The following is a 17,748-nucleotide window of genomic DNA, read 5'->3' on the forward strand; positions in this document are numbered from 1 at the left end:
CGTGCTGGAGCAGTTTGCTCCTGGGGGATGGACCCCGTGGTACGGAGCCGTGTGGGAGCAGTTCTGGAAGAGCTGCTGCCTGTGGGCAGCCCACGCCGGATCAGTTCGGCAAGGACTGCATCCCGTGGGAGGGACCCCACAGCACAGGGGTCGAGAGTGACCGAGAAGGAGCGGCGGAGAAGAAGCGCCATAGACTGACCATAACCCCCGTTCCCCCGTTCCCCTGCGCCGCTCGGGGGGAGGAGGTGGAAGAGGGTGGAGGGGGGGGGGGAAGGTGCTTTTGGTTTCTTTCCTTTGTTTCTCCCTTCTCTAGATTGTTAGTAATAGGTAATAAATCTTACTATCTCCCTATGCTGAGTCTGTTTTGCCCGTCAGGATAATTACTGCGTGATCTCCCTGTCCTTATCTCAACCCTTGAGCCCTTTTCATCGTATTTTCTCTCCGTTCCTCTTTGAGGAGGGGGAGTGAGAGAGCGGTTGTGGTGGAGCTCGGCTGCCCACCCAAGTAAAACCACCACAAGTGAAGCATGCACCTGCTGTGGGAGGAGAGAAAAATGCAGGGGCTGGAGATGGCCACTGGGTGAAGGGATATGAGCGCAGCAGCATCTGGGTGGTCTGCAGGGCTTGCATCTACTGCTGGCTGTGCTGATTCACTCACCAGCCTGGGTTTGCTGTTTGGATAATAACTCTGGTCACCAGGCACTTTGAGTTTCAGTTTTGGGGTAATTATTACCACTGTTGCTGTCTGACTGTTATGCTTATGGGAGTTTAAGTAACGCAGTGAGGCCACAGTATGAAACCCAGAAAGCCAAATTTTCACACCAGCTTACAACTTCACTGACTCCAGTATCTGCTTTTTACTCGCATGTGGCAAGCAAGACCTTAAGGTTGTGTACTGCTGTGTAGAGACAGCATGTCTTTGCTGCTGGTGCTGCGGCAATAATTTTTTTCTAAGATGAGAAACATATATAAGCAGCTTTGGGTTCTTAACTCTTAGGACCTGATGATTCCCTACTTCATGGAGGTTGGCTGCCCTGCCTAGGAGATACATAGTGCTTTCCTTGGATTTCCACAGTGAAATCTTTCTTTCACTTAGCAAGCACAGTTCGCTGAGAAGATGGAGATTCATGGAGTAAGACAAGAGAATGAAAAACAGAGCCAAAGTACTGAGAAAAATTTCTGTTACATTTACTGCATCTGAAGGGAGATAATGGTAGGAACACTACTATGTATGCCACTGAGCAGGAGAATCCTTAAGTGAACTGTGTATTATCCATTTTCTATGAAGCACTGAAAATGCCTGCTGAGAAGCATACCATGAGAAATATGTCAAACAAATATTTAACTTAAGCTGAATAGAAAAAAGTCTGAGGACAAGATCTGGAAAAGATAGCACTGAGGACCTCAAGAGATATGTTTTTGTTGTTGTTGTTTGCTGGTGTTTTTTTTGTTTTTTTGTTTGTTTGTTTCAAGAGGACTGCCAGCTCTGGAAATAGGTTGATAGGACATCATTAGTGGTTATGGCAGTAAACATAGGAAACTAGGAGAAAGCTGATGAAGACAACATTTAGAAGTGAGGACCAAGAATACTGAAGACAACACCATAGGGATATGGAGAGAGATAATGGTGAGAGAAGGCTGAGGTGGGGAATTACAGAATCCCAGAATGGTTTGGGTTGGAAGGGACCTTAAAGCCCACCCAGTTCCAACCCCCTGCCATGGGCAGGGACACCTCCCACCACACCAGGTTGCCCAAAGCCCCATCCAGGCTGGCCTTGAGCACCTCCAGGGATGGGGCACCCACAGCTCCTCTGGGCAGCCTGTGCCAGGGCCTCACCACCCTCTGAGGAAAGATTTTTTTCCTAATATCTAATCTAAATCTACCCTCTTTTAATTTAAATCCATTAATCCTTGTTCTGTCACTGTACCCCTGACAAAGAGTCCCTCCCCAGCTTTCCTGTAGGCCCCCTTTAGGTACTGCAAGGCCACTGTAAGGTCTCCCCGGGGCCTTCTTCTGCAGGCTGAACAACCCCAGCTCCCTCAGCCTGTCTTCACAGGAGAGGTGAATACCACGAAGCTGAAAAACTGCTTCCCTTGAAAAAGAAAGCAAAGCATGGATTGAAACAAATGATGAACAGAGGAAAGAAAAATCATTGTGAAGACTGCATTGCAGAGAAGGGCTGTGCAGCAGAGAAGGTAGACAGGGAACAGGAGACTGCAGGAATGAGGAGATAAGGAAAGAGCTGAAGTTCGGATTCAGATGACCTCATGCATAACTGAGACACTGCAACTTCTGTGATGTCTCAGCTGTACAGGACAAGTCAGGCTATCAGCAACTGCCACCTCCTGGCATTCCCTGCAGTCATTGCTGAGAAGTGATCATGACACTGACAACAAGCACCTCCGAAGGATGACGTGAGGAGAAGCCTGGCGTGGCATTCAGCAGGGGCCAGGGTTTTGTCTAAGGCAGTGCCAGGGTCGGGTAGAACAAAGCTATTCCAGTCATGCATTTGAACAGGAGGCTCAGGAGGTTGTTGAGTGCCATGCCATGAATTATCATTCATGACATAGATGAGAGAAAGAAGACCCAGCTCTGCCTATGTGATTACAGCAGCCTGTTTCTTTTCACACACTCTTTTCAAATACTGCTGGTTATATACTGTCTGACAGAACATGCAGGTGGGCTTTCTCACAATTTTTGTATCTACAAGAGAAAAGTCAAGTCCACTGTCAGAATATCAGACAACTGAGGAGATTGAATATATTTTTCATTAGGCCAAGAGTGGGCCTCGAAGCATGCAATCCAGTTGCTAATGGTATTATCACCATTGTTAATTTTTCTAAGTCTGCAAGCAGCATAATTTGGAAACAGTTTCACCTAGTCTTAAATTCTCTTTCAAAGCCCAGTGATAGTCTCATTGTACCTCTGTGAGCTCTTGAAAACATTGAAAAGGAGTGCTGCCGTCAAAGAAGGTGATTGCATCCTCTCCTCCCTTCTCTGCTCACTTCATTTAGCTCTTGTTTTCTCCCCTTCCTTCCCTATGGCCACACAGGTGTTTGGGCAGTGAATCAGATTGGGGTTAAAACTAAACCAACAAGATAGTGGGGAACCGGGGGAGAGAGCCTCCTTAGCAGAGTACCTGCTTCTCTGGGCCCAAACCAGTTGTGTTGCTGGGCCGGCTGCATCCCTGCCCTGCTGACATCTTCCCCGTTGGAAGTGTATTACAAATTTTCCTTGGTGCAGCTCTGTTGTTGGTACTACTGTTCACCACATTGGTCACAGATCTAACACATTATTTTTCCAGGTTGGGTCTGTTATTTTTACTCTTACCTAACTTCAAAAAATAAAATAAAAACCAAACCAGCCAATGAAACAAAACAAAACAAAATAAAATAGAGATGTGGAGGTTTCTGAACACATGAGCAGTCAGTCATGAATTTCAGCTAGACGATTCAGTTAGAGCTGAAGGTCATGCCAGATGTCTCTGAAATACCAGTTTCACTTGGATTTACACTAAGGTTTTACATTTTGTGTATTACTCAGAACCATGAGGTTTTAATGATCCTTGGGCAACTTATATGGAAGGAAACATTTTTAATATAGTTTTTCATTTATACGATTACGCCAGTGTATATCTGGAAGAATAGAATATTTACTCTAGAATTTAACAAATTAACACAGACTGCATGCTCTCTGTTCTCAAGTGAGAGCCCAGCCAGCTGACTCAATTTTTAATTCACTTCTCATATGAAAAGCATGTGAGGATCTATATAGTATTCTTCCAGAGTTTTGTTATTTCTACCAGTATAGTCTTACATCTATTTTTACAGCAGTAGCTTGTAAGGCCATGGATTAAAATGTACCAGAGAACAACTTTATTACTGGGTTTTCTAGTTCTTGCTGTCTGGAGTAGTACAAAATGAGCATTTGCTACAAATTCCCAATCAACTAGTTCTTGCTGACAAAAAATTCATGTTTCCTCATATGAAACATCATTTATCCACCAAGATCACAAGAAACTGAAACTAAAGTCTATTTTCATTGAACTCCTCTACTGCCCTCTGCCCAGGAATACACAATTCCCAGGCTGAATTCCAAACCTCTCAGTAGCTGGAAGCAGATGGCCATTTTCTTAAATCAACTTTGCAGAAAAATATCCTCTTCTTTTCCCAACGACCTGGGAATCTCCTCTTCTCTTGTCCGTCACTGAGTTATTCTGGCCCAAAGCCAACAACAGCTTCAAGCTGCCCCTTTTTGCGGCTTGGCAAAGCATGGACAAATGCTGACATCCTGCGACAGCAATGTCAGCAGCTTTGCATGGACCATGGTTTCTCTTATAGGGAAACAAAGATTCCCCACAGTGTCCTGCTGAGAGGAACATGCGTACTGATAACAATGAGAATGCAATATATCAGATGTGAGCTTGGGAATTTTTTATGAGAAGAAAACCTAACTCAGATAATTTTTATAACTCATTTTAAAAATGCATTTTATATATTAATTTCTCTGTCTCCAGCATCTGTGTAGTTATAGATGTTTTAAAGATGAAATCAAACACTTCTCAAATCATTACTAAAAATCAACCAACCAACCAAGAAACCACCAACAAATGCCATCTTCTGAAATTATTTCTGTTGTGTGTAAAAAGTGGTTGTAGGAAGCAGCATTTGAATCAGATCTCAGGGGAGAGAAAGGCCAGGGAATTCCAGGAGATTGCAGCTGAGAAATCTAGAATTAATTTCTAGAAATGAAGGGCTCGGACCTGAAGGGGAGGTGAGAGGGAGACAGGCTGTGTTTTGGGTATCTGATTCAAAAGCATAGCTACATGCTCTTGGATGGCTGTGAGGACACAAAAAAGAATATCATGTGGATATACTGTCCACTTGAAAGTATAGCTAAAGTAAATGCCAAAGTCTCTGTAACACAGTTATTACCATGTGGCTATTTCATGTAGTAAAGATCCATCTAATCCAGGTCCTGCATCTAGCAGTGATTATTTCCACAAACTTCAGAAGGTGCAAGAACAAGAAGCTCTGCATTAGAGAGTGTGCTGTTCTGCATGGAAATCTCGTCTTAATATCTACCTGAAAAAAGCTTCTGACCTTAAAATAGGTACCTCCCCTGCAATAAACACATCTGGATATTCCTGTTGCCAATAAGCCTTGTAGAACTCAAGGATAGAAAGATGATTTAATCAAATGACACAATCTTTGTATTGCAGGGCATTGTATTTTACACAGTTACCGTTCTGCAGCTGTAGTTGATGAAAGCATCCCTTCTACAAAGGCACCTGGCTGTAAACCACAAACATAAAGATGTGGAGTGGCTTCTAGTTCTCAGAGCAGTTCGTTCCCATAACCAATCACCTCTACAGGCAAAACTACCTGCCTTCCTTCACACGTTGAAGCTTCTGCTTCCAGCCAGTGGTTTCTGCAAACCTTCCTCTGCTGGAGTAAAGAGCCCTCTGGTTTGCAGTAGTACCTTCTTATGAAGACACTTCTGCATGGGATTTAAGTCACTTTGTCTTTTTTTACAGACAAAATCAATTGTACTCTGCAGTCTCTCACAGCAAAGGATATTTCCAGCCCTCACAGCTGCCTATCCCTCTTCCCTGTTTCCTCCTCTCTTTTTCATTGTTACCTGAAGAACTGTGGGCACTGATGCTAAATGTCAAACTCTAGTATCAATCTCCATAGTGCTGAACATGCAGGTGGTATCACGCTTTTACTTCTGTTTGCTAGGTCTCTCCTTATTCACCCAAAGGTCTTGACCACTTTTCTTAACACTTCCACAGTAGGAGTTCGTTTGGTTTGCTCTGACACTAGAAACCCTAATTACTCCTGGAGTTACGGTTTTCCAGTTGACACCCAAGCCACGGTTCAGTAGGCATGACCTGTGTTCTGTGTTTGTGTTTATTCATTAAATTCTGGTTGCATTACGATGCATTTCATTTAGATAGTCCAAATTCCTCCAAACTACTGCCAGGTCCAAATACCCTCTCTGAGCCAGGCTCTCCCTGCAGTTATCCTGTCTCAGGATGATGCGGATGAAGGGATAAAGTCCTGAGTTTTGTTTTGTACAGCGGTGAGTCAGGGTCATACTGAAAGAAAACTCCAGGCAGAGTTGGTTTCAGCCTGGGTTTGCTTTGTCACTCACCAAGAAGGAATCAGTGGGAATGCAAGTATGCCATTTTAATTAATCAAAAGAGTAGCTAGCTTGCAGCCTGTGAGTTGAATATGTGGCTACTTATCTGCTAAAATTTGTAACCACAATCCACGTGGGATGCAATGGGGATATGAAATTGCACCTGCAAAATTAAAGATCAAATCAGTTTCGCTAATAAAGAAAGTGCTCCTTTTCCGATACCATATCTGTATAAAATCTTTTTGAGATGCGGCACATAGTCTTGAAGGGCTTAAAGTTAGGAATTGTACTCATCGTCTGCCCAGATTTTCAAGCCTTAGTTTGCATTGAAGCAACCTCACATCTGCCAGGAACTTTCAGCAACAGGAAAAATTCCACTACGCTGCTGTACAGTCCCTGTTGTGCATCAGCACAAAATGTGTCTGCTGATGGATCCACAGAAGAAGACTTATGATATTTACACTCTCACCTCCTGGGACTGCAACAGTAATTTTGGAGAGACAGGGGATGAAATCAGCAGAAGTTTCTAACTTAGGAATATGCAGCGGTGAGGGAAGACAGTAAATAATTTCTGAAGTCTTTCTGCAAATGACATTTAAAAATACCTTTGAGGGGAGGTGAGAGAAGACAGAACATTTTTTTAATACTTAAACCTAGTAACTTCCAATACTTTGTTTTAACTAAAGACAGGTGAAATTCTGTTTTGCATGCAAAAAAAGATATTCTAAGTCCATGGGTAAGAACTTCAAACATTATAAACATAATGCGTGGCACCTACACAAATATATGGCATATACTCAACTGTTCCATGTTTATTTTAAAATCAATCACGGTCATGTGTTTATCCACTGCTTTGGGTATGCTATGTTCCTTTATAGCAAATTTACCTGATGTTGTTCAAGAAGCATTTGGACAATGCTTTTAGATAAATGGTTTAACTCTTAGGTTGATCTCAGCCCTCAGCCTCCTGTCTTATTTTAACAGCAGTATTCAATCTATGCAATTACACAACATAGCTCTTGTTTATGCCTCTCCAAACAGAATTCTCTATACATACCTTTATATACCGAGGTCCCTTTTCACAGTGTACTAAGCAATCAAAAAAAGGAAGAAATGTAGCTTCTCTTTCCCTGCAGATGAGATCAGAGTGGGATAATAAGAATGATTGTGCAGCCTGCTTGCTCCGGAGGAAGCCATCAGCCCAGGGATGCTGCCCAGGACATGCACTGCTGCTTGTATCTGCAGCATGCACTGTTCTGTAGGGTACATTGCCAAGGGCAGGCCCACGGTGCGGTGGGACGTTACTGGTCTGGGGTAAATGAAGACAAGCAGTGGAATATCCCTGTCTGTAGGAGGGAAACTGTGCCTCTTCTACAGCTCATACTGAGGCAGGCACCACTGCCCCAAGCCCTATCCCTGCGCACTCACTGAAAACTCATGTCTTCCCAGAAAACATCTGAGGCAGCAGAGCAGACTGTAGACGTGTGCCTGCATGCATGCTGGTTGTGTACCTGTGCCCAGCTACACAAATACTTGTCTATCTTTCCACACAGATCCCAGAATAAACTGGGCATGTGCTGATCTCCAAGACTCGGTCATATTGACTGCCCAGTTTTTATTGGGCTATTGCTTACTTAGATGCTAAGCACTTCAGGGCCAGAACATCATCCTCCTACCAGATTTGTTGCCCTCCGCTGGACGCATTCATGTACCCTAGCATCCTTTTTATATTGTAGGCCCAGAACTGCTCACAATATTCAAGGTGAGGCCTCACCAACACTAAATCCAGTGGGAGAATCACCCTTTTGACTGTCTGGTTGTGCTGTGCTCAATGCACCCAAAAATGCGGCTTGCCCCAGGCACACTGCTGGCTTGTGCTGAGCCTGCTGCCACCAGCACCCCAGGTCCCCTCCTGCTGAGCTGCTCCCCAGCCTCATCCCCCTTCCTGTGCCTGTGCCCAGCACTGCTCCGTCCCAGATGCAGCACCCACCCCACATTTCCCCTTGTTGAACTTCATGCTGGTGATGATTGCCCAGTGCTCCAAGGTATCCAGATCCCTCTGCGATGCCCCTCATCCCTCCAGAGAGGGACAGCACCTCCCAGTTTAGTATCGTCAATGACCTTGCCAAGGAAGATTTCCTCTCCTGCATCCAGATCAGTGATAAAAGGACCAGCCCAAGAAAAGAGCCTTGTGGAGCACGAGTGACTGGCTGCCAGCCAGGTGTAGCCCACTCACCACATCTCTTTGAGCTCTGCCACCCAGCCAGCTCATCACCCAGCGTAGCATGAACCTGTCCATCTCACAGTTGGACAGTCTATCCAGACAGATGCTGCGAGGGATGGCATTGAAGGCCTTGCTAAAATACAGAAATATTACATTCACTGCCTTTCCTTCACCTCCTGCACATGCAACACTGCTATAGAAGGAGATTAAATAAATAAGGCACGACTTTCCCTTCATGAGCCCATGATGAACCGTGATGGCCAAAAACAAATCAAGGCAGATAGCTGGTTTAGCTGATATTTGTTACAGATAATAAATTATTCCTCTTTGTAGGCTGTAAAAACAGTAATATCTCATAAACAAACTGACTATCTATTACACTGCCCATTATTGCCATTATTATTATGATGCCTATATATGTAATCATTAGACATCTGAATAAATGGAGCCATGTGACTTCAACACGGAGATAATATAAAGCCACCAAATAAAACCTGCTCTGCCACAGGTCTAAAAATACAAGCAGGGAGAAGGCAGAGGAGGCAAGGCTGCTGTGCAGCACCCAAGGGCTGGTGAAGGTGTCTACCCAAACCAATCCCTGTAGGGAGCAGAGCCAGACAGAAAGAAAAGGCACAAAGATGATACATACCCACATGTGTATGATGGTGCATGTACCTACCCACACTTTCTTTTTTTCAGTGTGCTGCTATGCAGGGCAGCTCCAGGCAAGGCTGCAGCACCAGGCTTAGCTCTCTGGTGGTGCCAGAGGTTGTCCCCTTGGGTGACAGGGACAGGGAAGGTCCCAGAGGGGACCTTGAGAATAAACACTAGCACGTAAATAGGTGTCAGGTAACTTGGTGGTCACTGCTTCTTCTGGGTGAGTAACGTGGTATTTGCTCCCTCTCAAGGTTGACTGTGACCTCCCTTAGGCCTCTGTTCAAAAATTTGGTTTTGAAATTACTTTTGAAAGGTTAATGGGGGCATGGCCTGCCATTTCACAGCAGCTTTACAGGCTGACATTTGGTCCCATCACACACTGAAATGAAAGTGAAATCTTCTGAATACGTGCATAAAACAAGAGCTGTGCTAAAAGGTTTGTCTCTGAAGGGAGGCTCAGCTTTTTCACTCCCGAAGAGAGGACGGGATCCCTCCTACCTGAGCAGTCTCCTCCACATTGCTGCTAATAAGAGTTACGGCTTCTTTATCTGCTCTTCTCTAGTGAAAACTTTGTCCAGTCTCACCAAACTCCCTGAAAAGTATCTACAGACCTTCAGTTGTTAAATGTTTCTGTATACATGCGAATTTTGCACTTATTGACCTATAACCAATTGGAAAGTCTTTGCTTTGCCACATTCTTACTTGAAATCTTGATACAGTGTCTGTGGAAATCAACCAACGAGCCAGCCAAAGGAAATGAAACAAACAAACAAACAAACCAAACCCAAAAAAACAATAATGTTAATACATTAATGCATTAAAGTTAATACATTTCTGACACAAAGTACTAATCCAAAGGTGTTGAAGTCTACAGATGTCAGAATCACTATTGACTACTGTTTTTATTTTTATTTATTTATTTTTATTCTGATGAAACAGGAAAAATTCCTTTGGAAGATTTTGTTTTTGACAGCTTGAAGCAACAGCTCCAACAAAGCCTGACCAGCTTCCTACTGGATTGCCTTGGATGGACAACGATGCTTTCAAGGCTTTTCTCTGAAACATAAGCCTGATAAGCACAAGCACCCCTGGACAACTGATGGAGCTGAGTGGCTGTGGTGCTAAGACCAAGCTGGACAGAGATCCTCATATTGTCCTCAGGCCCAGAAAAAAATAGATAATAGAGCTTCCAAGCTCCCTGTTATGAAACAAAGGCCAAGCCTAAAAAAGAGGTTGGAAAGTGATCAGGTGCTGTGACTCATGGTGTCCGTGTAACCTCAGCTGATGGCACAACCATCATTTCTTGCAGACAGGATCCTTGACTAAAAATAGATCCTCCAGTGTAAAGTGGAAAAGCAACGATGAATCTTAGAGAATGAAATTTTGGCTGGCTGTGAAACAGGTATTTAAGATGCATGGGATTTACAACAGAGACACATTTCCACTGACTTCTTTGCTAAACTTAACAACATGAAAACGTTGCGATTTGCATTTACCCCTGCCTCCTGCATGAGCAAAGGCTGCATTACCACTGAAGCCTATTACTCACCATTGCTGTTCACATAATTCCTACTGCACTGCTAAATCTCTGAAGCCCACCAGAAGCCAACCACTCTACCTGGAGGCTGTCGTCTCCACAAGATCCACTCCTGACCCTCATTCTGTTCTTTTCCTCTGCGTGCAACATAAAATCAAGGCTGTCAAAGACGGTTGTTTACATGGAGATCGCTAATATAATCATAATGGAAAATAAGTTCTCCTTTACCTGATGCTTGGCACCCAGCTTAAATGCATTTCTCTTTGAGGACAACATGTAGATAGGCTATTTCATTTTTCATCTTGAAATTCAGAATAGTTATGTATCACTAACAAAATGCTTCTCCAACCAAGGCATACAAACATAGTCTAATTGTAGGTTATTTCAATATAAGGCTCACTGTTTAAACGCCAATGACCTCTTGTGTTAGAAGCAAAATTGGTCGTGCCACATTTAAGCTGCTCAGCAGTTCTTGCCGTTGTCTCCAAGCCAGTAATTTGGGCTAGCATGTCAAGTATTTATCTCAGGCTGAGCTGGAAATTGTTTATTTTCACAACTGTCTCTGAGAGAGAGTTCAAGGAAAAAATACATATCTTTTGTGCCTGGTGGTGTCACAATGGTAAAAACCTAGCCCTTGTCAGAAGCATTGACTTTCTGGCTTTCAGGGGTAACAATTTCCCAACATTTGCAAAATATGTTTGAATTTGACCCAAAAGTAATCCTTAGAAAAATGCCACTCCTCTTCTCCCTCACTACTATTACAGTTTGGATGGATTTCCTCTATTGATCAAGTTCAGTTTTTCCTGGCTCCTGCTGGAGGCTAGAGCAGTCAGAATAACTCAATCTTTTCGTTCTGTGTCCCAGGAAAAAAAAATCCATTTGGGAGTCACCAAAGTTTATAAGTGTAGGGATATAAATCAAAATATTTTATTGTAAGACAAAAAAAAAAAAATTAGAAAGAAGCTTTGTCTTCATTTAAGGCTTTCCAAACTGATTTTATGTAGAAATGCACAAGATTTGGTATTGAGGGCAGTGAAAAGGTAAGATGCTGTGGGAATAGAAATCTTAAAGAAGATGAATATGCTTCCCCTCCTCATCCCTTGGCTAACCGGATGATGCTCCTGCCCTGATACACAGAGTCTGTAGGAAAATCATTACATCCAAGCTGTCCACCTTTGTGCCAGAGCCTGTCCCTCATTTTCTGCTTGCGCAGCACTCGCCAGTGCTCAGTGCTTTGCTACTGGGACTGCAGAGCTGGAGGCTTGCCGCACTGCACCCTCCGGGTCTGCCAGCAAAGCCCCAGCTCTCCCCTAGCACGGGATCTAAGAGGTGTTTTAATTTCCCCATGACCAGCTGCTAAATGGGGACACCAGGGAACTGCCATCGCATGAGGGCAGTGTGGTGAAAAAAAAATATATATTTGTGAAGCACTCCAAAAATGGGGTGGGACAACTAAAGGACAGCCTGTGAGGAAAATCATCACTCCGCAGTCAGTACAGAGGGTGGCATGGGTAACGAACGAGTCCTCAGGCTGCATAAGTTGTCGATGTCCCATCCCTGGAGGTGTTCAAGGCCAGGCTGGATGGGGCTTTGGGCAACCTGGTCTGGTGGGAGGTGTCCCTGCGCATGGCAGGGGGTTGGAACTGGGTGGGCTTTAAGGTCCCTTCCAACCCAAACTGTTCTGTGATGCTATGATAATGAATGAGAAGGATAAGTAAAGTCAGAAATGAGTACTGATGTACCTATTTGTAGGGCAGGCCCACGGCAGGACTTCTTCCACAATGTGGACTCACTTGCACAAGCTCTTTCATCACCAAAACTGCAGCAATTAGATAATCTCTGCCTCTGAGGCGCACTCCCTCTCCCTGGTCTAGCTAGATCTCCCTGCTCCAGGCTCGTTCCCTATGGCCAGATGGCTGAGAGAGAGGGCTGGGCAACTGATAAAAAGAGGCAAAAACCTGCTGTGCCAACCATGCCCCTAACACCATGGTTTTCTAAGACCCGGTCCTGCGGGGCGAGGAGTAGGAGTGAGTAACTCAGCCCTGGAGAAGCAGCAGTGGGCTGCAAGAGCAACATCATTTGGAGGGGCAGGAAGGGAGCGCAGCAAGCTCATCTCCCTGACTCAAATTATGAGGCTGCAGAGCAGGTACAAAGGTTCTGCAGATGAGTTTTAAAATGCTAAAGGCTGATGCTCAAGCAAGCCCAGCTGGAAGCTCATGATACCACCCCACGCACAGGCTCTATCCTCAGGCACCGCAGTCTCAGAGGGTCCATTTAGATAAGACATGAAATGCTGCTATCCTGTCACTGCATAGAGCTTTTCACTAGTGGACTTAAGTGTCCTGGGGCAGGTGGAGCTGGGGACAGACCAGAAGTATAGCTTGCCAACTTCCTAGCCAAGCCAGCAGCAAGCCTCAGACTACTGTGAATATCCTATACTGCTCCAGGACAGCATGGCCTGCTTGCCTTGTCCCCTGCAAAACAGAAGGAAAAAAAGTGCAGGGAAGCTCTTGGCTTCTCCCTCTGCCCTCACTGGCTTTTTCACAGCCACTGCTATGACCACTGGTACAGATCTTGTTTTTTGGGGTAGAAGAATGTATTTCCTTGGGAAGCGATGGGGTAGCTACATGACGCTGGTTGGTGTATTGCCTACTCACAGGACAGAAACATCACTCTTAAAAATACACACACACACGTATTTGAATGGGCAAAAAAAAAAGTTTTCCTTGTCCTTCCTAGGACCAGTGTCCTAGTGTACCAGAGATATGAAATTGTGTTTTGTTGTCGTTGTTGTTTTCCCCACCTGTTTATGTCCGGAAGGATTTACCCTCCAGAATTTGTCACTTTGGGCTACTCTCCTTTAGGTGGCACTGTTACCACTTCCAAGAGGGACTGCTGCTGGCCATGCCGCTGAACAGGGCTGAAGCTGGGTCAGGACCATCATTATCACTGGGATAATAACGAGCCAGAGCAGGTCAGGAGTGACCCAAGTCAGCAGGGCTGCTCATGATACTTGCTCTGAAGAGTCTTCATGGTAGCACTTCGGTTCCCACCAGCCAGTTTTCACTTTGGAGTATCTCTCATTGCATAAACTCAGCGTACGCCTCTTCAGACTAAGTTTGTAGTGGTTCTCAAAGTCAACAGGAGTTATGTGTGCATATCTGAGGGCCTGAACTAATTATTCTTCTAATTAAGTAATAGTTAAAAACAGCTGTCCACAGGCAATCATTACTTTTCATAGATAGCTGAATGCCTGTGTCAGAACCACTGCTTTCATTTTTTGTCCAATGCCTGAGTCACCATCTGCTTTGATTGCTCAGGCTTTTCCCCAGAATAGCAAACTGGTCTAGCTGACATTTAATGGATCTGTATGAAGTTCTGCTACATGCTGTGCACTCCTTGATGCCCATTAAATTAATCTTGCCTGTTAAATTTTCAACTGAGAAGGAGAGATGGTTACAGGATACAATTCAGCACGGTCTGGAATAGCCAGAAAACAAATCCAACAAAACCGAGACAAAATGGTCAGGCAACCTTGAGGTTGCTACAGTAAGTGCTGAAAATTGGAAAGTGCTCAAAGAAACTGTCAGTGTGGACCAACACTCTTTACTACAAACTGGCACTCTTTCTCCCACAGTTAAAGGTGGACTTTGCAGGCACTCGGGGGCAAACTGTGGTGGGACCAGTAAGAGCAGATCAAATCCTGCATTAAAGTCTGTGCAAGGATCCTTGCTCACATCTGGAGGACTGTGCAAGAGCCACCTCTGTGCATGGGCACAGCTCAGTCCCTTGGACTGTACTGGGGGGCTGACATCGCGAAGTCTTTTAAAGAGCATTGGTGTTTCTGCCAGCTTTGGAGTGAGAACAGAAATAGTGTAAGCAAGACAAGATTATCATGGGCATGGGGACACTCCTACCTGTAGGCAAAACACCAGTCCTTGGGTGGGCTGTTAAGACTCAGTCCAGTCCTCACAGCCTGGGAGAGCATTTTCCATCAGAAATTAATCTCCAGCACAGAGAAGAACCTCTGTTTCAGACATTATTTTGGTGTGGTGCAAGGAGACAGAGACATACCAAGATCAGGCTATAGGTGCCTATCAGCCCAAGGAGGTTCCCTAGCACTGAAGTAGGATTGGGCCCTCTGTTTGCTTAGCAGAACAGAACTGTCACTTGGACAAACCAAACCCAAACTTCTCTGGAGTAAGGCCCCACCTCATTCCTGAATGCATATTATCCCCTTGCCAAACTGCAGTCCTACTCAGACCTCAATCATTCTGCCTGCAGGCTTCTCAGAAACAGACACACGCAATTTTTATTATTTTCATAATGGAAAAAAGTTTCTTTTTCCATGCTGCCCTAACTCAAAGCCAGACAAAGAGATTTTGTTAAAGTTTTCAGACAATAATGCCATCTCAGAAAATGTCCACAGATCATATTTTTGAATGCCACTCACAGACTTGGAAGTCTGTGTCTATGTTGCAAGGCAATGGACTGTGCAGTTATGCAATTACTTGAGTAGTCCCAGATCACCCCAATACAAGTACACTCTCAAGCACTGAAATAAAAGCAGCAGCAGCCTTTAGGCTTCCCTGGAGCTCTCAAATGAGACGGGCAAGTACCTCAGTTATGAATTCAGAGCTTTGGTGCTGCAAATAGCCTTCTGGAAGTGCCCACTTACCTCCGTTCCCTAAAAATGAAGCCTAAGGCACCTGTCCTCCTAATGTGGGTACCACACCTGAGTGCCTAAAGATAATAACCATTGGGCTTGTGTGTGCTCATCACCTGTGGAAGCTGGGGTGTCTTTGACTGGGAGGGGTCCATGTTACACATCTCCCAGCAGCCAGGGCAGCTCCTCTGGGGCTGGATCAGGTGCCCTGCACTGCACTGGACAGTGATGTGCAGATGTATATATAAACCATAGATATACCCCTTATATATAATCCAGGATGGCCAGGCAAGCCCAAAAGGGACTGATGTGTGGGCTGAACAAGTAAGCAAGTCCAACAGTAGATTTGGAAAAAAATCTACATCTCATTCTGCCTAAGCCTGAAAGTGCTTATTTTTCACAGGTATCTTTCTTTTTATTATGTTTTTAAACCTCCAAGTCCCCCCAGAGACTGCTCTTCACAGTAATACTGCATTCAGAGCAGCGTTACTGTGAAGCCCCAGCTGGCCTGGTTCTGATAGTGCAGAGGAACTGGGGAGATGAGGCACAGTTATGTCTGGCCAGGACTTGGAGAGGACTCTATTAAATAAAGTCCCCTGACACATTCACTTGAGGAGGCATTCTCAGGGCGGATCTAACACACTCCAATAGGATGAGTCTCAAAACTCAGCTGCAGCAGCTGTTCTCATTTAAAACATATCCAGAGGAGACGAAAGAGATATGCCCAAACTTTCAGAATTCCTTCAGCAAATTGTGAATGATGCATGAGATGAAAAATTTCTCCCCAGTGGACAACGCACAGACAAAACCGTGCAGACACTGCTGTGTCCTTTTTATTTATTTATTTATTTATTTATTTATTTATTTATTTATTTCCCTCTGCTTTAATCAAGGACACTCCATAGTCAGCTGGAAAAAAAAAAAAAAAAGGCTCTACAAATGCCCATCGGGCCCAGAAGTGCCAAGACTAAAGAAAAATAGAGGGGAAAAAATCCCTTGGGAAGGTATGTAAAATATTTAGAACTTTTAAAAAATTCTCTGTTTTTTCAGTTCAGTCAAGCTCCCCCCAGCAAGATCAGCTCCTACTTAGGGAAAAGCATGAACCATGGTATTTGTTTGAAGGTAACATTTCCCACTAATATAATACAAAACAAAACAAAACAAAACTGAATAAAGTGTTTCAGAATTTGTGAAGACTGAAGCTCCGTTCTGTTTTTTTTTTTTTTTTTTTTTTTTCCCTTACTTATTATTGGAAGTTTACTCATCTCTTCCAAAAGTAGACAAAGAGTCAATCAAGGACATTATCAAAACCTCGAGTCCTGCTGCTGGTGATTATTTGCCAGCTGGGACAGCTGCTTAACCTGAGATGGTACCAAATAGGTGGGCATCAGGTGAACCAGGTCTGGACTGAAACAAATAATTCCTTCATGGTCACTGTGGTCATCTGTCAAACTTCACTCATTCTTTCTTGGATTTAGTGAACAAATAAGCTTCTCTAGTTATTGACAACGTTTTCTTTATGTTCTCTATACCCATTAAATGTAGTCTCCTAAATGCTGAAGTAATGTTACTCCTACTTTGGAAACTGCACCTTTGTAACAGTGACCATTCTGCCTGATCTGTGGTGAGGAGGAACAGTAGATAAGTACTGTGAGAAAGCAGGTCTTTTCCTTCATCCATCACTTTTTGTTGACTAAATGCATGGATTATTTTTGCATTTGTTTGCAAGTGTCAATATCTCAGTTACATCCCCTATTCCTGCTTATAAATCAGGGACTGGGACTTTTACATTTCTACATCTGCTTCATCCATAAAAACATCCTGAAAGTCCTTCATGCTTGTAACAAAGGCTTCAGTTGCAATTCTTTCTCTTGCAGGTTTCTGAACTGTAATTCTTAAATACATAGTATCAAATGTATTTCCCTCCTCATAGTAACAATTGCAAAGAAATTACAGGCTTTGCTTCCAAGAACAGGATTTCAATGACTATGAAATACGTTTGGGCAAGTGACTGAGGTAAAGGCAAAATATCTTTCCAATGTTAAAAAGTACCCATTTCACCTACCTGCCTGAAAAAGTGCTGTGTTGTTATAGCAAAGACATCAAACCCACAGCTGGCCCTTTTAAGCTCATCTCGAATATTGCTTAGTTGCCGGGACTGCTCTTCGCACTTTTCCTTCAGTCTCTGGATGAACTGCTTTTCAGCATCTCGGCTCTCTCCTGGTTTGGGGGAGCATCCGTTCTTTGGGGTGGATGACCTTTGCTTGGGATGTCCTACAAAAGAGAGAAGAAAGGATCCTCGAGGTCAGTTACTTTATACGTATGGACATAATCTTTATGTGTATCTAAAGCCTTTGGGAATCAGTCCTACAAAATAAAAACATCTGTAGCATTCACGTAGATGTGTAATGATTTTCTAAAAAAGCAAGAGCACAGCGAAATATGTTTCCCTAGAGGCTAAAGCTCGAAGATTTGTAGGAGTCATTTCAACTCAGGATATGAGCCTTAAGGTCTGCTAGG

The 17,748-nt window shown here is 44.0% G+C and overlaps 1 protein-coding gene across 2 annotated transcripts in view; it reads right to left on the bottom strand.

Annotated features, from left to right (window-relative positions):
* The window catches only part of MTUS2 (microtubule associated scaffold protein 2), a 284,967-nt gene that overhangs the window by 38,466 nt on the left and 228,753 nt on the right, over positions 1-17,748 (bottom strand). For both annotated transcript variants that reach the window (XM_013189398.3, XM_013189403.3), the window contains one exon: positions 17,294-17,502. In XM_013189398.3, coding sequence (XP_013044852.3) covers positions 17,294-17,502 — 209 coding nt within the window. The remainder of the gene's footprint in view (positions 1-17,293; positions 17,503-17,748) is intronic.

The sequence above is a fragment of the Anser cygnoides genome, chromosome 1 (genome assembly GCF_040182565.1).
Source record: "Anser cygnoides isolate HZ-2024a breed goose chromosome 1, Taihu_goose_T2T_genome, whole genome shotgun sequence".
NCBI classification, from domain to species: Eukaryota; Metazoa; Chordata; class Aves; order Anseriformes; family Anatidae; genus Anser; species Anser cygnoides.